Source organism: Molossus molossus, unplaced genomic scaffold (genome assembly GCF_014108415.1).
Source record: "Molossus molossus isolate mMolMol1 unplaced genomic scaffold, mMolMol1.p scaffold_m16_p_3, whole genome shotgun sequence".
In the NCBI taxonomy this organism is placed as follows: domain Eukaryota; kingdom Metazoa; phylum Chordata; class Mammalia; order Chiroptera; family Molossidae; genus Molossus; species Molossus molossus.
In genome coordinates this window covers 66192322-66218334 of record NW_023425366.1, presented here as the reverse complement: position 1 = coordinate 66218334, position 26013 = coordinate 66192322, and the positions used below count along the sequence as shown (strand labels likewise).

General features: G+C 35.4%; 1 protein-coding gene across 1 annotated transcript in view; it reads left to right on the top strand.

The window, feature by feature from the left end:
- Positions 1-26013, top strand: part of KIAA0825 (KIAA0825 ortholog) — a 373867-nt gene that overhangs the window by 77986 nt on the left and 269868 nt on the right. The window contains exons 7-9 of the mRNA XM_036279227.1: positions 13885-14049; positions 22115-22209; positions 25145-25372. Of these exons, the coding sequence (XP_036135120.1) occupies positions 13885-14049; positions 22115-22209; positions 25145-25372 (488 nt within the window). The remainder of the gene's footprint in view (positions 1-13884; positions 14050-22114; positions 22210-25144; positions 25373-26013) is intronic.

Genomic DNA, 26013 nt, shown 5'->3' with positions numbered 1-26013 from the left:
GCATACATACATACACACATATATGTATATCGTGTTAAACTGATGAGGCAATTTGCCATCACATATTAATGTGGTGTTCCTAAACACCACTATATGACAAAGGGCTGCATATTTTTTATTTATAAATCAATTTCTCATTGCCTACTTCGTTTTATCTTTTTTTTTTTTTTTTTATCCTCACCTGAGGATATTTTTCCATTTTTTATTCAGATAGAGTGGGAGAGAGAGAAACATCGACGTGAAAGGGACACATCGAGTGGCTGCCACCTGCATACCCCAACCAGGGCTGGGGACAAACTGCAACCAAAGTACATGCCTTTAGCCGGAACCGAACCCCGGTCTCTCTGGACTGCAGGCCGATGCTCTAACCGCTGAGCCAAACTGGCCAGGGCTCATTTTTATCTTTAAAATGCTTCGTGTAATGTTCTCTGGAAGTACTGTATTAACTTTTTTCAATTTAAAATAAATAATAGTTATGAAGTGAGACTAAATTAAAATAATAGATGTATTTGGGGAATCTCTTGTTTATCCTCACGACTCTAACCACCAGTCACTCCATGTGAGTGACTGACTGCCTGATCTCGCTCCAGCCCTGACCCCCTCCCACAGCTTCAGCTTCTGGAGCTAAATACCTGCTCATTTGGTGCCTTAGAGGTTCCACAGACACTTCCAACGCAGCGTGGATAAACCGAGCCTGCTCTTCCCCTGATTCCTCTCCTCTTCCCCAGTTCAAGTTCATGCCACTAATAATTCCCCAAGCAGAACCTATGATTCATTCTCCCTGTCTGCCCCCCTTCCTCAACATCAAAATGATCCCCAAGATTACTTATTTTGCCTCACCATCTAAATATTTCCAAATCTATATCCTTCTCTCCATTCCTGCCATCAAGGCCCCATTTAAGTCTTTATCACCTTTCATTTGGACTGTTAAAATCATTTTGTTTTACAATTGGATTCCTTACCCTTATTCTTATTTTCCTCTAAAACATCTGCCAGGCACACACCACTCTCCTGTATGAAGCCCTTCAATGGCTCCTCATCACTGTCAGCATAAAGCCCCAGCCATTTAGTATTAGAAGCCAAGCCTTCCTTCACCTGGCACCTGCCTGCTCCAGCCTCCTCTCCTGCCTCTCCCCACCTCATATATCTCAGCCTCTAGTAACATGAACTGACAGAAAGCCTGTCAGTGCAGCGTTGTGCCGTCTCCTTCCTCCTTACCCTCTTCCTTCCCTTCTTTGCCTAATTCCCATTGATCCTTTATGACAGCTCATGTGTCATTTCTTCCAGGAAGTTTTATCAGAGCCAGAGCCCCTATCCCATGCTCCCACAGCATCTCCATATGCCTTTCTCAAAGCTCTTAGCATATTCTATTAAAATATCTAATTAGGGGTCTGTCTCCCCATATGGACTCTAAGCACCTCAAGGGCAAGTATTATTTATTTTCCCCAGCACCCAATCCACTGCCTAACACACAACAGGAGTTCAATGAATATTTCTTAATTGAATCGTTTTCTTCATTTCCTTCAAATAAATCAGTATCTGGAGGTATAATATAGTCACCAACTAATCAACTTATTAATTGAGCCCCTACTATTTTAAAAAATATTCTGCAGAGATTAACAGGGATTCCAAAAAGTGGAAGACCCTTACTTCCCATCTAGACTGAGAAATGAAATATGAAAATATAAAAAGCTGCCGGGAGTTCTGCAGACAAGCAGCAGAGTTCGGAGAAAGTGACTCCAGGAGGTAGGGGGTCCCGTCTGACTTCCGTCCAGGGTGATCAAGACGGATCAGAACTGCGCTGGCTGCAGACAGGCAGTGTCCAGAGTAGCAGAAAGCAAGAACAGATGCACAGCGTTCACTTTCTGGTGCTTTCCTATAATGCACAGCAGAGTATGTATCCAGAATGGGAGGTTCGTTGTGAAGGCACAACAGAAAGAAAGCTAGGTCTTGTTTTTCAGGTCTGGCTGCTTCCATCTCACCACTGAGCCCTGGGAATTACTGCAAGGTGTCCTGTTCTGTAGCTCCCACCTATTCTCTGCCACTCTCCCTCACCTCCAGCTCAACCCTGGAGCAGTTAATTATATTTCTTTTTGGAAAAAACACACACACACAAAAACTACTTTTCTCCAAGCAATTTTTTCTGACGTTTGAAATCAATTTAGTGTCTTCAAGTGCCTTCAAATCTAACTGAAAAAAACGAACCCACCCAGCAGTATGAAAGAGAAAAAGTATCAAATACCATATTAAATTAATTATCAGGTAATTTGTATAAGACTTTAAGTACATTAGGAATTCAGGGAAGGGGAGATTTTTGTGTAAGGAAGAGCGAGCTGGAAAAACTTAATGAAGGACTTGGACCTGAGTTTGGCCTTGAAGGATGAGTAGGCCTTGAAGAGGCAGAGGGAGAGGAGAAGAGCTTCCCTAGCAGTTCAGACGTGCCAGTGGTAGAGACTATTGTTGAAGACAGTGAAGAGAATGGGAACTGACACTTGGGACCTATTCTATATATTATTGATAAAAGCATTAGCCAGAACTCTGAGCTTGCAATTGACATCTTTGTCCTTCCATTCCTCATTTCTGATACTTATGCCAAAAAAGAGAGGGGCATTTATTAAAGAAGAATGTGGTAATTCACCCAGTCTATAGCTAAACAATTAACCCTCTTGAAGAACAGAAACGAGGATTTCTAGGGACCTGAGCAACTTGTACTTAGCTTTCAAGCTGTTTTGCGCCATCTGTTGTTTTGGTTTCTCTCTAATACAATTACTTCCTTCTCAGGCCAGTTTCTCCTTGCAGTAGGGCATGTACCGCTGCGAGCTTCCTGCTCACATCCTAACAGCTTTCCTGTTAACCTCTGTTCAAAACGTCTCAAGGGAGACCTCTGATTGGCCAAAGGATCGGCTTGTCACTAGAACGGGGAAAGAGTGCTAGGCAGACAAAAACTGTCAAATAAACGGACAGCTGTGAATGAGGTGATATATAGCATAAGGGCAGATGACAAGGAGTCTTGAAAACCAGTCTTTGATGTTTAAATTGTACATGTTTGTTTAAGTTTTTGAGCAGAAAAGTAACTTGAGAGAAGTGTTTCAGAAATCAAACTTGTCCAGTGATGTGTAAGATCACCTGAGTTGGAAGAATAATGTAAGGAAACCACATAGAAGATCATTTTTCCCTGAGAATCCAAGTGTGAACTTTGATGAGACGGAAGCAACACCTTAAAAATTGAGAACTGGATAGCTAGGTGAGAATACACAAAAATAATGCAGAGGCAATAGCATAATAGTTCTCAGAATGTGATTTCCAAATCAGCAGCAACAGCATCATCTAGAATGTGGTACAAATCTAAATGCTCATCAGTCTCTACCCCAAACTCACTGAATCAGACACTTAGGGCGTGGCCTGGCAATCAGTCTGTTAATGCTCTCCAATAATTCTGATCCCTGCTGCAGTTTGATACTGGTATAGTGCATTCAAAAAGCGACTTTAAGTTTTGTGACCTTGAGCAATTTATTTGACATCTTCATGCCTTAGAGGTAAATGCTAATATTGGTGCTTTCCTCACAGAGTTTAGAGGATTAGTGTAAATACACGGAAAGTATTATATAAGTGTTTTCTATTATCATCATTGACAGAATTTGTTGTTTGAAAGATAGAGAAAAATAAAAGATGAGTCCTAATTTTGGCTGAAGTGTAAATTGGCTTTTGTAGATGGCCATAAATTGTCCACATTCCTCCAGTATGGATTATAGACTCAAACTGTTCAGAAAAATTGCCTCCGGATCCTCATACTTTGTTCTTCACTCAACATCTGGCATCATTGCTGTTTTTCTGAAAGAGTGTGTTTACTTTGTCCCTCACTGATAAGTAACTTACCTTCTTAGCCTCAAGTTTTCTCATTATGATTTCACTGAAGATTAGCAATAACCTATATAAAGTCTTTCCTATTTAGTGTGTGTTCTGTAAATGGGACTGTGATTATTCTGGTCTCCATGTTGTCTTTTCTCCACCCCAATCCTCTCTTAACCATGGTTTTTCCTTTGTATATCAACTTGTCTGTGACCATTTCTTTCTTCTTTTTCCTCTTCCTCCTCCTCCTCCTCCTCCTCCTTTTCTTCTTCTTCTTCTTCTTCTTCTTCTTCTTCTTCTTCTTCTTCTTCTTCTTCTTCTTCTAATGTTTCTATTGATTTTTTATAGAGAAAAGGAGAGAGAGAAACATTGCTGTGAGACAGAACATCAGTTGGTTGCCTCCTGCACACCCCCTACTGGGGATGGAGCCCACAACCCAGGCATGTGTCCTGACCAGGAATTGAACCAGGACCTCTCAGTCCATGGGACAATGCTCAATCCACTGAGCCACACCAGCCAGGCTGTGACCATTTCTTTTGCATTCTTCCTGTTATTCTAAAGGCTAGCCCTTTCTCTGAAGGGATAAATAGTTGCTATTTTAAGCTTTGCAGGCCATGTAGTCTCTGCCTCTGCCTCTACTATTCAGCTCTGCTGTTGTATCACGAGGTAGCCGTAGACAAAATGTAAGCAAAGCAGGGTGGCTATGTTCCAATGACGCTTTATCTGTGGACCTTGAAACTTGAATTTCATATAGTTTTTACATGTCATGAAATATTCTTATTGTTTTGATTTTTTTCCATTCCTTTGACAAAGTGAAAGGCTAGCTTAGCTCCCAGATCATACCAAGATGTGGCCCTCACAGTTGTGCCGCCCTCCCCCTTTCTCCCTTTCTCCCTTTCTATTGACTCTTGTCTCACTTTCTTTTGTGTCACAACACAGCCACCATCAACACTGGACCCAACATGCAATACAAGTAAATTTTAAAGTATGTGTGTATATTGAGCAAGGTGTTATGTTTTCTATTGTAACATAAAAGTCAACTTAGCCTAAGATTTGTTTATATATTCAAAAAAGCAACTTAAGTACAGTTGCTTAAACTTTTGTGTATTTTCTATCTATTTATTTTTTAATTAAAAAAAAAAAATCCCCATGAAACAAATCATAACAGAACAGCAGAGCCCAGTATCGACCATTTGTATCAAAATATGATGGCAGTCATCTCTTAATATTTTAATTAGTTTTTTTTTTATCCGCAGACTTTCGTAGCTCTAAATTTTTCTCATATATTTAATACATTTTCTCATATATTAATACATTTCTTTTTGCCTGAACTTAAATAGTTAAAGGGAGATAAACATTTTGAAGAGACCGGGCTGGCCACAGGGAGCGGATGGTGACTGGTATGAAGGGTGGCCCCACTCCCATCCGCTTTTCAGATCTCACTCTGAGCCGCTCCCCTGTCTGTCACCACACAGGGTGTATGTCCCATGGTGCCTGATACATTGTAAGCACAGGCAAATCTTTGTTGAATTAGCAAATAAAACCCACTTGAAATGCTATTTGCAGCTCCTAGGCCTTTTGAGGCAAGACGGTATAAAAGTTAGTACCAAGGTGCTCCAACGTCATATTTGAAGTTTGAAGGAAATGTGATTTTGCCTTTTTGACTACATAACTATTTCTTAAGTGGGGAAGGCAGCTAAAAAGGTAGAATTAACTGTAAAATTTACTCTATGAAGTGCTATCACACCTGAGAAAAAGCTTCCCTACTCTCTGTTAGAATAATGAGCTCGTGAGTACAACTTTCTGGATGGGTACAAAAGATTTCTATTATCACCATGGCTTTCACTTTTCATATTAATTTTAACTTACATTCATAGATATTATAATTTGCCTACCTGATATTTTAAAAAAGTGTAAAGAGTATCTTATTCTTTTTTTTTAGTGTAAAAAAGGAAAAATGTTCAGTCTTTTGAAAGGTTTATGATTCAATTAGAAAATATACTAGGAAGCACACTCAGCAGGTGTCAACTTACATCCATCTTTTTGATGATAGCATTATTTTTATTCCAGTGCTAAATTTTTAAAATTAATTTTAACATGTTATATTAAGAGTTGATAATGTGACATCTCTGTCGAAGCATATTTTGTTAAAAAATGAATTATAAATTCTCAGATACAACCTTAGATTATAGTAAAAATTATGGTTACTTGGTTTAAGTGTTTTTTATAGGTTAATTTTTAGCCATGATAATAGAAGTAACACATATAATAAGAGATATAATTTACTGAACTTTAACAAAATTTGAGACCAAGAAACAAATATTAGGAAGATATTTCATTAATAATGTGCCATTGGTATATATTACCTAGAATTTGAACCCCATTTTATTATACTGTAGATGTCTTTTTTATCAAGATGTCTTTTTTATGCCCTGAAAGGGTTAGCATATCTAAGTATTTATAACTGGGAGTTAAACCAGCATGGAACAAAAGAAAAGTCAGTTGAGAAAATATTCAGAAATGTTTCCTGAGTACAATCCTCAATTTTGGCTGAATTTAAAGGTAAACCATTCTTTGATTACATCTTCAACTAACAGTGACCGCATCAGGAGTCAGATATTCTCTCTCATGTTCTCGGTCAAAAAGAACAAAATAAGATAGAAAATAGGAGAGACACACAAGTATTATACCCTTGGCAAATGAGTGAGAAGTCCGATCCCTTGTTAATGTAATACTGACAGCTTTTGCCAGAGAAGATGGAATGGAGTGTGGGAGAATTGTGTTATCATCTAACAGTACGTTTAGGTAACATCCAGTGGAGCCAATGTTGGCCTGGGAATCAAAAAAGGGTAATAATAGAAGCAGCTTCTTTTCAGTTTTTCTCATTGACCCAGAAGAATAGCTTCAAGGTGACTCCGTGTCCATTCTTTTCAGCCAGTTAGGTTTCTCTTGGACTGTGAAGCAAGGATGTATTTGCTGTGTGGGCCCCTACAAAGGAGCAGCAAACATCCCTGTCACATGGGGGCTTTCAGTGGGTTGTCGGGATGTATTCCACACAGTGGTTCTGTCTGTTCATGTGTCTACTTGTCCTCAGATTGCGATTGCTGGTCCTGTCAATGGCTGCAAAAAACATTAAGTGTAACAACTGTCTTGGCCTAGAACAAGAGAAAGAAGTTACAGAAAATGCAGATCTATAATCTATACTAGCAATTCATTCTTTTCTAATAGGTTTGGTTGTCATATACTACTCTCAAAACAATGGCCAATTAGTACTAATCTGTGTGTTTGTCTAAGTTCCTAAAAGGTGGAGCATTAGCAATTCCTCATTTTATCCTCTCACCTTAGGCGAGGACAATGTCATAGTTGTCAAGAGAGTTAGTTGCCAGTGTAAATGTTTTGAGACCTTTTATTTTATCACAAGGGAAGAGTAAAAAGGAGGTTATTAAGCAGATGCTGGATGGGACATATTCTTCTTGCAAAAGGAAGTCAAAATTTCTAGGAGCTGTAGGTCTCCTTACTGGGAGGAAGCACTGTGGGTGCCATTTCTTATAAAGTAGGACAGACCAAGACCAAGACAGAGGTCCTTAACCAGATGATCAAAGGATCTGGAACTCCTAGGATTATATGCAAAGTGTTGCTTTCATAAACATAGATGCATAGCTTGTATTAGTGTCTAAAAAAAGATGATGACCACACACACACACAAATAAACCAATATTTTGAAGGGTTGGCACAGCAAAGAAGCATTGGAAGGTCTTGGAGTGGGGCTACCATCCGACTTCATAAATGTTTAAGCTTAGAGATAAACTATAGAACAGTAATACTTAAAGTAGTTAATAGTGAAACGTGTCTCTGTATGATGTTTATAATTTTCTTTCCAAAATATTTTCTGTTCAAATTGACATACAGTAATTAATGTTAAACTCATTTAATATTAGTATTTTACTAAAGAAGCATGTTAATGGCAGGTAGAAGGAGTCAAACAAAAGGAGTCAAAAGCAGTTGGTTTTGTCTCTGACACTCAGCAATACGGATCATGTTGAAGTCATTTGTTCATGTAGACACTGGGATGAATAGTGGGAAGGCAATAATGGGGAAAAGAGGTCTCTGTCTTTCAGGAAATTCAAGTTTCTGGAGACAGCTCCCAAACTTACAGTTAGAATATGCCTCGTAAGAACTAAAATGAAGGAATGTGCAGGGTGAAATAGGAAGGAGCATGGAGAATAGGAAACGACGCTGGACTGGGATCTGAGGGCAGGCTTCACAGAGGAGACATCTAAGTGCTGTGTCAATACCTAACATTTATACAGCACTTACTACCTCTCAGTTACTGCTGTAATATGTTAACTCTGATAAACATCATATACGAGTGAGGCACAGAGAGACCAAGTAAATGTCCCAAGTTCTGCAGCTAGTAGGGAACAGTGGCAGAACTGTAACCCAGGCCATCGGGCTCCTAATTCTACACGTTAACTACTCTGCTACCTCTTTGTGTCTCAGGTAGTGTGACTATACACAGCAGTATGCCACCTAATACAACATGAGGGAAATGAAGTTGGGGACGCCAGGGAGAGAGGGAGGAATCCGACTCCCATCTTGCAAAAGTTAGTTTTTTTTTTTACTTCGAAATCGGATTCATTAACTGTTATGAGGCTCAGCTTTTCCTGTAATTCCTTCTCCAATCTCTCACCATACAAAAGAGGGGTCCTGACACTTACCCGTGAAGAATCTAAATTTTCACATCTTCAGCTTGTGTTGAGTGCACTTTCACTCAGCTTCAAAGATAATCACTTCATCCTTTTAATCATGTATTCACTCACTCACTTATTCACTCAGCTTCTTTCAAAGTTTTTCTCCTGTTTTGAATGGTCTATATGGAAGCTTCCTCAAAAGAGATAAGAAATAATTCAGTTTTGAGAACTAAAGTGGAACTATTTCTTGTTTTAATTTTACCTCAAATGCTTTCCCAGTCCTACGAATTTGAGAAATAAGTTACAAAAATAATGCTGGAGAACAGGGGAAAAAAACAGTTTCAATTTCTTCTTGGTGTTTGTGAAAAAAAAATACAGTGCCCGCAGGTCCTTCACGATTTTCCAGGTACTGATGAGGCTTACATGACAAAGAGGGTTCTTTATAAACTGGGGAGCCTGGTGTTTGCTTGCTGTTCCTTCCCCAGCGGTGTGGCTCCAAGGAAGCAGGTACTGGACACACAGTGCTCCTTCCGGCCACGGTGATGCCTCCCTGTGCTCCCACCTGCTCTCAGGAAGTCACTTGAGTGCTGGCAAAAAGTGCAGCTTATTATTTGTTCCTTTGTGGTCTCTCCTGACTTCTTATTGCAATATTATTGAAATGTTTTCTTTACTGGAACAAATATATTCCATTTGGATTATGTCATGAACTTCGTCTGGAATAATGAGACTTTCATTACCTTTTGTGTGTCACCTCTTTTTCACATCACTTGTCTGGTGGCACCAAGACTACTTCCTCACTGAAAATAGATCCTTTTACAATCAATAATAGGGTGGCTAGTGTTCATTTTTCTTGGGAAAACAAAAATGTGCACCTTTTATCCTATTATACTGATCCACCAGCTTCAGATTATCTGATTTTCTAGCTTCTCATTTTCTCCTGTATCTTAATGCTATTATTAACAAGAATTCTGTTGCTAATGGTTTTGAAAAGTAATATGTGTGCTTTCAGCTACTACCTCTGTTTTTATGGTTTGTCTGATTTAGCTGGACTTTGATAATTGTTCCAAATGCTGCTTTGTTGTGGATCAAATGTGAGGAGCCCTAATGTCCTTCTAGATATATTTTCAATGTCCTTACTTTTGCTATAAGAGAACAGAGTTAATATTTTTAACTATCTGTCACTATAATAGTCTGTAGTTTATATCATATTTTAAGAGTTTATATTCTCTATGTAATATAGCCTATATTCTTTACTGCTTCTCTCTCTCATTTTTATTTATTTACTTTAGGACAATAGTTCAATAAATATCTGCATATATTTTTTTTTCATGATGAAAATTTGTAAAAGTATAATCCAGAGCAGGTTCCCCTTAATTTTTTTGTTTTGAGAAAATCCCAGATATTAATAGATGTATTGGTAAATGTATTCTTTGAAACATTTATTTTTAAATGTTTTACATTATTATACAAATAAAAAATATGCTAATATGCAATGTAAGTCACTTTACGGATTATGCAGTGTGCAATAGTTCCCAAACCTATTTGATCATAGAACCCTTTTCAAATGATTAGCCTTTTGAGAAATGCCCTGTAACAGGACAGATGTTGGTCCCTGAGAGCGGCATGGAAATAAGTCCCTGCCATAACCCTGTCATGAAGAAAAATGTAAATTACGTTAAAAAAACTTTAAATAATAGGAAACCAGTGACTTTTATATTGTAAAAAAATATTTTATTAAAAATTATATAGAGGGGAAAAAACCCTTCAACTATCTAGTTATTATTTACATGGACTTATTCATTGTTTGTTAATGATAAATTAAAGTTTTAAATGTAAATTTAATTTTTTCTTTATAGTAGTATTAGGATTTAGAAGAGATTTATATTTCCTAAGAATCATAGACTTCCTGCTATATAAAGCAACAATCATTATTTTCGAAATTTTATAACAATGATTGGTGGCCAGGTAAACATAGATGCCTGCGTGTAAACATATATGTCTAAAATTTCTTGAAGCAGAATAGTTCCATAGTAATGAAAACAAAGGCAACAAATAGAGACCAGATTGGCTTAGATGGGGAGGAGGACTCTTGGACTGATTATATCCAGATAAGGTTTTTTAGAAAAGGTGACTTGGAGGAGAGAAGCAAACAGAATCTTCAAAGAAGGAAAAGAGAATAATTTAGTGATTTCTGCCAAGAGAAACTGTCCTAATTTGGTTAACAGTGAAGAGTCTAAAGAACAGAAAAATAGATAGGCTTAGACAAATAGAAATCATGAGCTAGTCCTGTAAGATACTGTGGGGAAAATAAGACAAGTAAGTTTGGGAAATGCTATTTCATCCTCGTGTTTAATTTTGTCTTAATTGAACTTTCACAAAATGAATTTATCACAGAATCATTTTCCTCATAAATTAAGAACCCTCACAATACTCCTTGGGAGAACACTGCTTAAAGTAATAGGAAATAAAGACCACTAATTAATGGGCCTCGACCATAATCATTGCTTCTTTGGGACAAAAATGGTGAAATTTAGGTCATACATATTATTTTATGCATTGAATTGAAATGGATTAATCTTTCAATACTGTTAAATTTCTGAAATACCAGAACCTTCTAAATCCAAGTCACATAGGTAAGGCCTCTTCAAGTAGATCCTCAGACCCTATGGAATTTAAAAACAAATAGCACTATTAGAATATAGTATTTTGAGTCAAAGACATTTTTGAGGGGGGGGATTTTTTGTTTATGTTATAAACATACATAATACTTCTAATTTAGAATTGAGCTATGCAAAACCTTCTTAAATATGTTTCATTTCTAGCCAACTTATGAAAGAATTAGGACAGACCTGGCCGGTTTGACTCAGCAGTTAGAGCATCAGCCCACTGACCAAAGGGTCTTGGGATTGATTCCTGATCAAGGGCCATACCTGGGTTGCAGGTCCGATCCCCTGCCCAAGTCAGGGTCATGTGGGAGGCAACCAATGGACGTGACTCTCACATCAATGTTTGTCTCTCTCTCTCCCGCTCCCTCCCTTCCACTCTATATAAAAGTCAGTGGAAAAATATCCTCGGGTAAGGATTTAAAAAAAAAAAAGAACTAGGACACAATCTGAGTCGTTGAAAATTTGGCTTATAAACATTTAGTTTTAAAAGCAACATCTTAAAGATTTAGAATGCTAAACCAGCCCCTCCATCTATATGAGCAAGGCTTAACAGAAATCAAACAGGCCAAGTGAGAATTAAGGAATGGCTAAATGAATCATAATCTATTATTGTCTTTTCATTTTTAGGTCATGAGTCTAATGGCAAAACCTTGGTTATATGTATTGGTTGTATGTGTTATGTTCTCGGTTTGCCTATGGAAGAATAGTAGATGTCAGTAGGGCTATTTAGATAGACTTTGTATGTAGAACTAACATCACTTAGAGGCGAAACAGTTTTTATAGGTACTCATAGATTTTTTTTTAAAGCCCCCCTTTTCTTACTCTTTAAGAATAGGACTACCCTTCCCAGGTGGCTCAATTGTTTGGAGTGTTGTTGAACACCAAAAGGTTGCAGATTCGATCCCAGTAGGAGCACATACAGGAGGCAACCGTTTGATGTTTCTCTCTCACATCAATGTCTCTCTCTATTTCTCTCTCTCTTTGTCTCGCTTCCCCTCTCTCTAAAATCAGTGAACATATTCTCTGGTGAGGATTAAAAAAAGAAGAAGAATAGGACTAAATTCCACAGTTTAAGTTGGTTGGCAGATTTCTCTCATATTAGCTGCAAAGATACCATGACAATTTTGGTCCTCAGTGAAAACTGTATTGTATGGTTACACATTTGATTCAAACATTGTAAATTTTATGAATTACACATAAAATTGCTATATTACTGGAATCTTTCTTCTAAATTCATGTGATGAAGGTAACCTAACTTTTCATGGAATCACCAGACCTTACATCATTTCTACGTAGTACTCTTAATTTTTTCTCTCCAAAGGAACTTTATAAGAGTATTCAAAATTTTCAATCTGTAATTAAGCCTCAAAAACACTCCTTAAATATGTGATGTAAGAAGTGGCAATAATAAAGAAAGGGTTTTTTAAATCCTTAAAAACTTGGTCAAAGGTGCCATTTGGTGAGGTCAGTCTTATTCTCCATACTCTTAAAAAGTTTAAGATATTTTTCTATTATATTAAAGTAGTAGTGTGACTTGATAAGTAGCTTAATTATAATAGGAAAGTAATCAACCTTTGTTTATTTTAAGTTGTAATTTTCTTAAGAAAGCAATAGATATAACAATTATTTTTACAGATTATTTTTTAAAACATTGTTTTATCAATTATAGAGTCTAGATTCTTGTTTTTAGTGAGGTAGTAACAACATTTCTAAGGTCTTTCTAAAGACCTTGTAATTTTAATTTCAGACTACAAAAAATATTTTGATTCCTCAAATGTTAATATTTTACTACATTTGCATTCTCTTCCTCTTAAAACTATTTTTTCCCTGAACTTAAAATAGGTTACAGACATTTACCTTTATACACTTCGATGTGTATTTCATAAATACAAGGGCATTCTCTTTCATAACCACAGTATAGTTATCTGAATTAGAAAATTAACAGTCATGCAATAATAGCATCAAACTGTAGATTTTACTCAGATTTCAGCAAGTTACCCCAATAATGTCCTATTAAAATACTGATTGTGTATTAAATTCCTTACTGATTTTTTTAGAGAGAGAGAGATTTGTTGTTCCACATAGATATGCATTCCTTGGATGCTTCTTGTATGTGCCCTGACTGGGGATTGAACCCTCAAACTTGGCGTATCGGGGCAACACTCTAGCCAACTGAGCTATCCAACCAGTTCCTCATTGTGGATTAATTTTAGTCCTCATGTCTTTTAGACCTTTTTTGACTAGAACATTTTTTTAGTCAAAACCTAGTCTTTGTGTTTCTGGACACAATATTTTTGAAGAGCAAAGATGAGCTATTTCGTAGAACATTCATCAATTTGGATTTGTCTTACGTTTTCTTGTGACTAGATTAAAGTTGTACCAGACTTTTAAAAAAAAATAGAATTGTAAGATATGATTTTACAACAAATCACATTCCTGTTTATAGCTCTGAGAGTAAATATATTTATTTGTCTTATTTGCATCAAAGAAAATACTCATCTCCCCTTCCCAGAGGTAAAAGACTCTCATAGGAGATATTATGTATTTCTTAAAGAACAAATGTGGGTTATTTATTGGGGGTCTTGTTAGTTTTGATGGTTGATGGAATCACATAGAGTATAGTCTTTACTGAGAAAGCAAGCACGATGTACTATAGTACCAATCTTCTCTTTTCACAGTTACTCCTGAATGCCCACACAAAGGAAGAAACTTTTTCCTTTCCTTAGATGAACTTGAATTCTTATCACAGCTCGTAAAATCCTTTTTGAAGCTGGAAAAAAATGTTCAAGAATTATTTGAAGAAATGTTTTTATCACTCAAGATACCCTGGAATAATAAATCAGGTAACGTGCCCTTTTGTTTAAATGTGTAAGTCTATCATTCTATTTTTGGTTCCTGCCGCTGAATCTATACCATTACTTGAAAAAGATACATGATAGAATTATTTAAGGAAACATAAAGTCTGAAAGAAACATTTAAGTAAAGAAAATTCTATTAAACCATAAAATTACATTTTTATTCTTTACATATGGCAAATGCCATAATTCTAGTTGACAAAGCATCATAAGTCAATTCTAGATAATTGCCTTTAACTGAAATCAGATCATTTTTTAAATATTCAAAGAAACACAGCCTGGCCTATGAAAAGACTAAGCAGACATAATCTAGTACCTCCTCTTCTGCTACTAGCAGCAGGATGACCTTGAGCAAAATATTTAGCTTCCTTAGACCTCAGTTTTCTCATTGTCACAGTGATGGTGTAGGATGAAACTAATTTTCTTTTTGTTTTCTTTTACAATTAGATGCTTTAGATTACAATATGTTATGTAAGGCTGTGAGAATTAAATGATTAAGTATATGTGAATTATTTAAAAGAATGGCCCTGGCCAATTTGGCTCAGCAGTTAGAGCGTCGGCCTACGGTCCAGAGACCCGGGTTAAGTTTCCGCTAAGGGCATGTACCTCAGTTGCAGTCTATCCCTGGCCCTGGTTGGGTCGTGCGGGTGGCAGCCACTTGATGTGTCCCTTTCACGTCGATGTTTCTCTCTCTCTCTCTCTCTCTCTCTCTCTCTCTCTCTCTCTCTCTCTCTCTCCTACTCTATCTGAACAAAAAATGGAAAAAAGGCCTCAGGTGAGGATAAAAATAAAAATAATAATAATAATAAAATAAAATAAAATAAAAATAAAAGAATGTCTAGCATATCATAAACAATAAGTTGTTATAATAGTAATTGGAATTATATAATATGTTACTTTTAGTTTAGTCTTAACAAACTCCTTTTGAAGAAAGCAGTGCCATGTGTGCTGGAATAATGTTTCTAAAATTAAAGATGGAATTCAAAGCCATATTAGTTAAGATATGTTCTCTGTGTTCATATCTATACTTATACAATTTTCATCTATATCACAATAAACAATATAAAATTCTCTTTTACATGATACCATGTATCATTTTAAGGAGAAAAATAGATACTGGCTGCATTTGTAAACAAAGTTAGGTAAGCAAGTAAATTTGAACTGAGTTCAAAAGCTGATAACTTAGTAAGGAATTATATTTAGTTTAATATATTTATTTTTTGTATTTTTAAATTTACTTTGCCTTGGTAAATAATGTTAGAAAAGTTATAGGGTTAAATTAAGCATAGCTTACTTGCTTTCTGTGTTTCAGGTTGAGTTTAAGTAGCACTATTAAATTTTAAAATAAATTATGTAGATAGATCATTTTTCCAAATTTAGAGATATTCTGAAGAAAAATGGAGGTGGTCATAGATTTAAGATGCTGACAAAAAGAACAATGGCAAAATAATAAAAAGATAAGACACAGAATATGAAAGTTAAAAGACAGAACAGAAAGTAGAGTTAATTAGGAGATAATGTGAGCCTTAGAGGGTCTTCTAGATGGAACTGACCTGGTCAAAGAGAGATCGAGGTAGAGAAATAAGACATCCTGATTTTTGATTAACATGTTGGTTCCTCGAGCAGTTGATACCCTTGGTATAGGTACTCGTCCATCATGCCTGGCTAAGATCTGGCATCCCTCATCTACATCTCTAAGAGATCTTTTCTGCGGTGTGGATAAATAAATAGAGTGCATTCCAAGAAATCTAGACCCCTACACATTTGGACTCATTTCGTATTGGTCCTAGGCCAGGCCCTAGAAAAATTAGGTTAATTCTGAGAACTGTAACCTTCTTAAGGGCAACACAAATTGAAAATTAGTATTGTGTTAGAGAAGTTTTGTAAAGATGTAAAACTGACATGACCAAGAATTGAAGCAAAAGTTTGTCATAGTGATTTCAGAAAAAAAGGAGAAGAAAAAGCAGGTTCAACTTCATTAGATTAAGATTAAGCAGTGTTGTGACATGGCAAATGCAGTATATTTAAGAACAGTAGTTACCATTGAATAAAATCAACAGAGAAAATATGTAATTTTGCCACAATATTACTGTCTTATTCCATCTGTATCATCATATAAGCACCATGGCAGATAAAAGTAACTTCAATATCACATTAATACTCATGTACTATAGAAATATATTTGTGGATTATTGAACATACTATGAAAGGGATTTTGAAGAACATGTATAAAAAATGTCTAAGTACTGGAACATCCCCTTGTGATATATATCTTCTTTATTGCTGAAATTTATATTTTTTGTAACAAAGCCAAGGTTGATTTAATCTGATATAACTTTATGGTTCCCTGAAAAGAATGATCTTGAGGGAAATTGTGAAGAAAATTCTTAAATGTTTTATTCTGTATAAGCCAAGCTAATCAGTTCTTATCAAAAAACCTTGTTTCTTAAATCAGGAAGGAAAAGATTCCTTGAAATGGATGATTAAAGAAACCAAATGTATCTTAAGTTATCCTGGTAGTTAATCTTTTGCTTAACAATCTTATATGGGAGAGAATGGGATAAAAAAAAGATCAAGTCATTTGGTTTCCTGTGTATTTCTTTTGATTGGAGCATATTTTGCTAATAAAGATCTTGGAAAGAGTTACCTACTATGTCTATGTAACCAAAACAATGTGATGAAAGGTGAGTTGTTTTTTTTTATTGTCCAGATGTTTTAAAAATATCCAGGTGTTTAACATCACATAGAGTAAATACAAAGATGCTTAACCAAATAATTTACTTTTTACTTTGATGTTTCCTACTATGTTTTCAAGTTAGTCGAATTGGCAGTGTTCTTAGTGATTTGAATATGATTTAATAGATTTTATAAAGACACAAATATTTTTTGAGAAAGAAATAGTATTTAGTTATTATATTTATTTTCTTTTTGGGTCATAATTTGATGGTTTTCTATTTTGGTCATTTCAGAAAATGATAGGACATTATTTGAGTGTTATTGTATTTCTTTTAGGTGATTATATCTTATGGAGTAGCTTTGGGTTTGATTTATGGGGCACTTCTAACACTCTTTCAAAATAAAGTTGTTCTTTGGGCAGTTCCTCAAATTTTCCAAAGGTGGCATCTGAGATTTATCTAAACCAGGATTTCTTGGCCCTCATTTTTCTTTAGCCCCAGCAATGACAAAGAGCAATGGCTGCTTCAATTGGATGTAAGAAGAACACTTAGGGTTTGTCTCAGAAGAATCAAAGATTTCAGATCTTCTGAAAGATTGTTTGTACTCTTAGGGGGTCTTAAGAGGGGTCAAATGGCTTCTAAGAGTTCCTTAGCTAGATGGTTAAGGGATTGTATTAGGGAGGTGTATGTAGTTAAGGTAAAGAGGCTCCTAGGGTTTGTAAAGCTCATTACACTAGGACTTTAGCTGTTTCTTGGGCAGAGAGGTCGAAGGCTTCCACATGGGAAATTTGCAAGGTGGCCACCTGGGCTTCTCTTCATACTTTTTCATAGTATTATCTCTTGGATGTAGTCTCTTCTACAGATTCAGCTTTTGGTGGGAGTTTGCTTGTGAGCCAGAAAAGAACAGTGAAGAAAAGAAAGACTTGTAGTTCCCACTTAGAGCTGCCAACAAGGCAAGTTGCTTTGTAGTGCACACAATGGGAGCCTATGAAGACCAATTTGGGTGTGAAAGTGGATGTCACAGGGAAGTACTGCCAACCTCTACTCCCTATGAAAGAAAGCAACAGTGTGGGAACTAACCAGAAGTGGAAAATGAACCACAGTGAACTCTGTCAGGGAGGCTGTTCAGCAGCTAGCATTCCTGTGATGCTCTTTACTCTACTGAGGTCATTAATCTGAGCGTGCTCTTAAAGAAACCAGTGTTGATTGCATGCAAATAACCTATGTTTTAGAGGATTGAGTCCAAAATGGGCTACCTTATCTAGACAATGCTAGTAGGTGTATAGGATTTTCAATATATTTTTAAATGGGTGAAATAATTTATCAAATGTTCACAGAGCTTATGAAGTTTGACAATGTGGAAGTTTGACCATTTTGAATTCCAAACAAATATAAAATGCCACAATTTGTTAAAACCATGAGATTTTTTTTAGGTTAGATTCAACGTTACTAATCCTGCCTTTAAATGATTCCTTTTGCTTCTCCATATAGGATTAAGTTTTTGTTTAATCTTTTTTTTATAATTTAGTAGGAGAGGGACACAATATTATTTGATAATCATTTTCTATCTTACTATAGAATTGTGCACCAGCAAGAAAAAGCTTGGGAAGTTTATCTGTTTTTTTTACTAATCTTGAAAACAGGCAGATGGTTTATACAAATATCAAAGAACATTACTTTGAATGAATAAGAATATTGTATTTGGAAGTACAATGATCAATATAAGATAATTGAGTCTTAAATTATAGCTACACAATGGCAGATAGTTATTTCCAGAAATGCATCTATAAGCTTATACTTTGAACTAGTGTTAGTATTCCAGATTAAATACCTTTTAAATCAGCTGGTTTTGTGACCTATCTCTAGAAAAGCAAAGTGACATTAAGAATGCAGGTGTTGCTCCTTCATGTCATTAACTTGATCTTTATTATTTTTTCTTTTTTAAAAATGTTTTTTTTGAATAGTAGATCCTCATATAGTAAAGCATTTAAATAGGACAAAAGAGTATATGGTAAAAATTATGTCTTTTTCCATTCCAGTTGTCTAGTTTCACTTTCCAGAGGCAACTACTTCCACGCATATCCCTATGTTAAAATAACACAAAAATTTGACATACTATGCAGAAATTCTTTTTTATTAACAGCTACGTAGAAATACCTCATTCTAACAGCTGAATAGTTTTTCACTGGTGCATTTAACTGGGTACTCACTGGTGGACATTTAGGGTTTTATTTTCCTGTTTATTTGCTACCACAAACAATGATATGGCAAATTTTCTTGAACTATGTCATCATATGTGCACATGTATATCTGGACAGTAAATTTCTAAAGTGGAATTGCCACATAAGAATGTGTGGTTGTTAAGTGGATGAAAATACTAGCCATAGACTTCGAACGCTTTTTGCAAAACACGTATCTGATAAAAGACTTGTATCTAAAATATAACAAAAAACTTAAAATTCAACGGGAAAATTAAAAGCTCAATTAAAAAGAAACTGAGCCAAATATCTGAACAGACACCTCACCAAAGAAGAGATACAGATGGCAAATAAGCATATGAAAAGATGTTCCACATCACGTCATCAGGACATGCAAATTATACAAGGAGCTAGCGCTGCACACCAATCAAAATGGCTAATGTTTGAAACACTAACAGAACCAGTTTCCACAAGGATGTGAAGAAACAGGAACTCACATTCATTGCTGATAGGAATATAGCATCTTTGGAAGACAATTTAGTTGTATCTTCCAAAGCTAAACATTGTCTTATATGAGCCAGTAATTGTATTCCTAGGTCTATATGCAAATGAGTAGGAAACTAATGTCCACACAAAAAACTGCACACAAATGTTTATAACACTTTATTCATACTGCCAAAACTTGGAAGCAACCAGATTGACCTTCCCTAGGTAAATTTGATAAACTGTAGTACATCAATACAATGGAATGTTATTCGGTGATAAAAAGAAATGAGATATCAAGCCATGAAAACATGGAAGAGACTTAAATGCACATTGCTAAGTGAAAGAAGCCAATTTGAAAAGGCTACATACTATATGATTCCAACTATGACTTTTATGACATTCTGGAAAAAAAACTGTATAGAGATAGTAAAAAGATCAGTGGTTGTCAGGGGGAGAGAAAAGACATGTGACTAGGTAGAGCACAGGGGATTTTTAGAGCAGTAAAATAATTCTCTATGATATAGTAAAGGTGGATACATAATGTTATACATTTGGCAAAACCCATTGAACTGCACAACACAAAGAACGAACCCTAATGTAAACTGTGGACTTTAGTTAATAGTAAGCTATCAATATGAGTTCATCAGTTTTAACAAATATACCACACCAATGGAATTGGTTAACAACAGGGGAAACTGAGGGCAAGTGAGAGAGAGTATATGGAAACTCTGTACTATCTGCTCAATTTTTTTGTATGCCTAAAAATGTTCTAAAAACTAAAGTCGATTAATTTTTTTTTTTAAGGTATGGATATTTTGAGAGAGAGTGTCAAGTCAGTTTTTTATATCTATTTTGACTGCTAATCGTATTTTTGTTATGCAGAATTGTTTTGTGTGATTCTAGAAAGTTTTTACACAGGTTTTTTGAAAAAATATTACATATTTTAATAGCATTATAGTAGGCTTGTTCTTTATTTAAAATCTTTGATTAATCTGGATTTTATTTCAATGTTAGAGTCGATCCTTGTTTATACATATGAAAAGACTTAATAGAATGCAAGCTATGGAGAAAATATTTTAGGTTAACTGGTGGAACACTGATCTAAACCTTCTCTCTGTTGTGATGTTTGTTGAGAAGTGAAGCAGGATTCCTACACTGCAGTCTGTGAGCCCTTGAGGTTCATGGATGCACTTTACAAGGGGCCTGAGAATCCTTAATAATGTGTGTGTGTGTGTGTGTGTGTGTGTGTGTGTGTGTGTGTGTGTGTGTGTGTGTATGTGTGTGTGTGTGTACTTACTATGGAGTTTTATGGTACATTTTGGATGGAGTGTTCTCTTACTTTAATCAAGTTCTCAAAGTGTTCATAAATCCAAAATGATTAAAAAACACGAGTTAAGGAAAAGTGTTCCTCAAAATAGATAAATTCTAATAAAATTTCCCAAGAGGATGTGATCACCAAAAATCTCTCTAGGTAATGTTTCAGTCAACTGTGTTAGTACAAATTATTCATGATTAAGCTCATATAGCCATATTGAGAACAACAAAAAAGCACACATCTTCCAGATGAATATATTGGTCAGAAGCCCTACCTAGAAAAATCAGTGAGATTTTGAAATTTATTTGTTCAGGATATAAGTAGAAGTTTACTGTTAAGATCCTAATATTTTTTAAATGTTATATAATAGTTATATTTCATCATCATATATATCAAGCCTAAGCAAAAAATAAAATAAATGCTAACTTATTTATATCAAATTAAACTATAATTAATAGAGCCTTAGTGAAAAAGTGGAATAATTTCTTTTTGGCATATATATTTATTACATTTTTGAAATTTATTTTTTGTCCCATGTAAAAGAGTTCCTTAATGCTAAAAACTAAAAGTAGAGAAAATATTTCCATTTTAGGAACTAGAGATTATTTCTTTTTTTAAAAAAATTATTTATTGATTTGAGAGAGAGAAGATGGGGGAAGAGAGAGAAAGAAACATCAGTTTGTTTCTTTTTAATCTCTTTCATTGGTTGATTCTTGTATGTGCCCTGACTGTAATTGAACCCACAACCTTGGTGTATCAGAACAATGCTCCAACAAACTGAGCTACCAGGACAGGGCTAGAGATTATTTCTTATATGTTCCAGTGTTTGTATTTTTCCAATGAATTATTGGTATACTTATTAAGAGTGTAATTTTTCCTGATATATTGATGTTAATCTATGCACTTCTGTTCTTCCTTGTTTCAAGAAAGGAAGTATTGAAGCACTAAGGAACATTACCAGTTTCAAAATGCAGTACCTTAGAATTAAACTTTGTACACAAACAAGGAAATTAATATTTATTTTGTATTCTTAACATATTCTACATTATCAACAATGAATTAATAACAAAAGAAACAGTGGTTCACACATTATATATGTATGTACATCAAATATGAATATAAATAACACATAAATTTCATTAAGTTGAAGGTATGGAAAAGGAGTCAGTATATTTTGATACTGTCATTATTGTAATGGTGACATCACCCTACATCTTGTTGACTATATTCTCTGCATTCCATATGCATGCATATGTGTATAGAGTATGGATAGAGCTTTTGTATATAAATTAATTTTAACTTGATTCTATTAATGACACCTAGTATGGTTTGTTTTTCTTAATGTATGTTTGTGTGTTTTCTTTTTTTCTATTGCATAGGAATTATGGACACATCCAGTAGAGAAGCTATAATAGAGAAACCCGGAGCAAATGAAACCAATATTTCTTCAGAACAATTGCTACCAGGAAAAGAAGTAAGTGAGGGAGAAAAGAGTGGTATTTCTTTATTCATAAATAATAGCATTATCATATGTCTGTGAATTCATTATAAATAAAAATGTCTTGAGTTTTACCTTTTGACACTAAAAGAAATGATTCTTGATTGAAATTGGCTTATACGTTTTTTGACCAAAATTTAATTTAGTGGATACACTGCTCTCTTGCACAATCTGTTCCACGGACAGATTGTGAGGAGGGAGCTGGAAGTGAGGAGGTTTTTGTTCACATCCCAACTCAGGGTCTACACTTTGAGAATCTGGACTATAGACAATTGCTGAAAAAAAGAGATTAAAAAGGAAAGAGGAAAGAATACTTTGAAATGGCCTCTTATTTTAGTGCGTCCAGGATATACCTGTATGTACTCAGATCATTGCCACTCTTTCCCTGCTCTGTTCTATACAATAGAGAATACATCTTCCAGACTTCCTTGCTTTCTGGATACTGGGAAGTTTTGCCAATGCAGGGCATTGATGGAAGACCTGGAGGTAGTTGTTGGAGAAAAACCAGAGTATTTCTTCCCCTCTCACTGTTTTAGGGACTATCTCTAGCAGTACCTGTGTCTCCTACATTTCCTCCATGGGCCCTGCTCCCACCGTACAGTGCTCCCTCCATGGTTCCGTTTCCAGCTGGCGTTCTTGCCTTTAGCTTTGACTGGTGGCCCCAGGAACTGGGCTCTTTCTCTGTTCCTCAGCCCTCGGAGCAGTCATGGCTTCCTGCTGCATTAATATCTGTCTGGCTTCACAGCCCATGTTTGGCTCCACAAAATTTCACCACCTTAGTAACCTACATTAATTTTTTTTCCCCTTTGAAATGTCTAGAATGGTTTGTGATTTCTGAATGGACCTTAACTGATACATTTAAAAAGCTTAAAGAACATTGGGTTTTAAGTTTCAATTTAGAAAGCAAGACTAGTAATCAGGAAAATGCAAAGTTATACATTATGTTTTAACCAAAAATCAGAGTAGGTAATAGGAAATTAGCTTTAGGTAATGGAAGAAAGGAATTCAACAGGTACGTACTTTGTGCACAGAGCAGAAAGCCACATTATTTTCCCTTTATTCTCGTATCAATTAGTAAAAGTTCTCTATTCTAACAAATATTTTTGGTGCCAAACATCAGATGGAAAGAGTAGAAGAAAGCAAACAATATTTTATGAAAACAAATAGACTTCTTAGGAGGACATATGAGTAGTAAAGGTTTTTAGCTTCCTTTTTAATAGCAGCTATTAATGTGCTTGATTTTCTATATTTTGAAAAGAAAATTCAGATGGGCCAAGATATTATAACCACATATAAATGATCTCGGGCCAAAGTGATCATCATTGCGTGCGCACGCACACACACACACACACACACACACACACAAATTACCACTGCAGCCATGGCAATTGCTGGCAGTTTTCACCAGAATACATTTTCTTGGGTGAATGAATTTTAATGAATAGATATGCCCAGGCTGAAAAAACAAAAACCAGAGTTTTGTTGTTTTTCATTTTTGCGGAGGTGGTTTTCTTTTTCTGTCATAAATGTGTCCCAAGGAAATACTATTATAGCACAGGATTACACCCATGGTACTTCTAAATTTTCACCTATAATAAGGGAGATTATATGAGCTGAGTAGATTAAAATATTGAATAATTTTGTGTAAAATAAAATGAGGAATATGTTTTTAGGCCCTCTGATGTTTAAGGTCCTAACAAACTTTTTAGAAAGTTCAATTACAACTTAATTATAAGCATAATGAGAATGAGAGCCACTTTTTCTGATTATAGAATCATGGAATAATTGAGTTTTCATTCTAGAAGAAGAATCACCTTTATTACTTTGTACAGTATGTACAAAAAGCATTAAATTAATGTTGAATGGGATGTGTGTATAAGAAAATGAAGCTAATGATCATAATCTCAGTAATTTTAGACTAAAATAGACCTTAGAAATCATTCAGTTCAGCTCTTTTTTTCTAACAAAAAAGTTGAGACCTAGAAAAATGAGTAATCTAGTCAGGGATATTGAGCCTAAGGTCTCTGATGTTGGAGTAGGTAAATTATTACTGTAAACAAGATTACATTAAACAGAGTTTGATTCTCAGCATAGGTTCAGCCTACTACCCATAAAGCTTTTAGCACTGTAGAGAACATTAGAGGACTTGGGGGAAATATACATTTCTAAATATATTGCTATATTAGACAAAGACCAGAAGAAAAATAGAAAACAAAAAACACCAGCATCCACCACGACCTCTCCGACTCCCCCCACACGGAGTAAAGCAGATCATTTTATTTTTCATTTTCTGAAACAAAAGTAGTACCATGTACCAGTTTATGCGTGGAGAAACTAAATAAAATTCTAAAGAAGTAAAAATCTAGAAAGGTGCTGTGGTATATTTTCTGTGAGAAATTTATTTCTTATTGCTATTTTGTCGCTTGTCTGGATTTCTGAGAGTGAAAAAGAAATAAAAGATTGAATATTAAATGCTGTCTTATGTTGCAATACTTGTTAACAATAAACTATAAAAAAGACTATAAAAATCTAATTTAGACTTTATTAAATATATTGAATTTAAAGTTTGCTTTATGTGATAAATAGTAAGAGTAACTTTCAGCTCTCATAAAGATGGTTTTATTGAACAATATTTAAGAGATTAAATTTTGAAAAAAGTTTTTGATTAAATCCACTGATGAATTAAAATGAAATGTCAGTATATTACTGTGTGTAAGGAATGCACATGTTTTCGTATATTGCTTTATTCACTGGGTAATATTTTTCAGGTTGTAAGAATGGCTTTTACATTTTATCAAAGAACACCTATATTCAACATGCTGAATGAAAACAATAACGTTATACCAATAACAACAGAAACACTTGTTGCTGAATTAAGATCAATATGACTTCATATAAATGTATATTTCAGGCTACGCTACTAGATTTTGGCTGGAGAAGTGCATTTAAAGAAGTGTCTCTTCCCATGGCGCACTGTGTAATCACAGCAGTTGAAGATTTTTCCATAAAAACTCTCCAACAGGAACACAGTGAAAGGTCTTCAGCTGTGACCTATGCTATGAACCTTGTAAATGTCCAACATGTTTGGCAAGACAGCGGTGTGGTTCCTGAGGACGACCAACCAAAGAACATTGCGAAGGCAAGAATCAAATGAAGTCCTTTCAAAACTGTAGACTGGCAAAATGAGTGTTTTCTTTTCTTTCTTCCTCCCTCCCTCTTGCCTTCCCTCCCTCCCTCCCTCCCTCCTTTCCTTCCTTCCTTCCTTCCTTCCTTCCTTCCTTCCTTCCTTCCTTCCTTCCTTCCTTCCTTCCTCCCTCCCTCCCTTTCTCTCTTCTTTCTTTCTTTCTTTCTTTCTTTCTTTCTTTCTTTCTTTCTTTCTTTCTTTCTTTCTTTCTTTCTTTCTTTCTTTCTTAATATAAGCCATTGCAATGGGAACCTGGAGGAAAAATGGTGGAGACTCTTGGCAAATACTTGGCACTGGACCCAACAGCAGTTTTTTTTCTCTGGGATCATGGGCCACTGCTAGCAAAAAGGACTTAAACCTGTTACCACCTTGGTGCTCCATGAGGCTTGGGCAACTAGAGAGGGGGCCTCTGTGACTTCATGGGGAGCCGGGAAAATTGCTCGTTTGGATTACATCTCTGATGACTTCAGAAAAAATTTAGGAGGTTGAAGGAGTTATTGACTTTTATTAGTTTGGGCAACTTTTAAATCTTTACCCCTATGGAATATTCTATTTCATGAGCATCAGTCTTACATGTTTACATGTGCTTTGAGAGT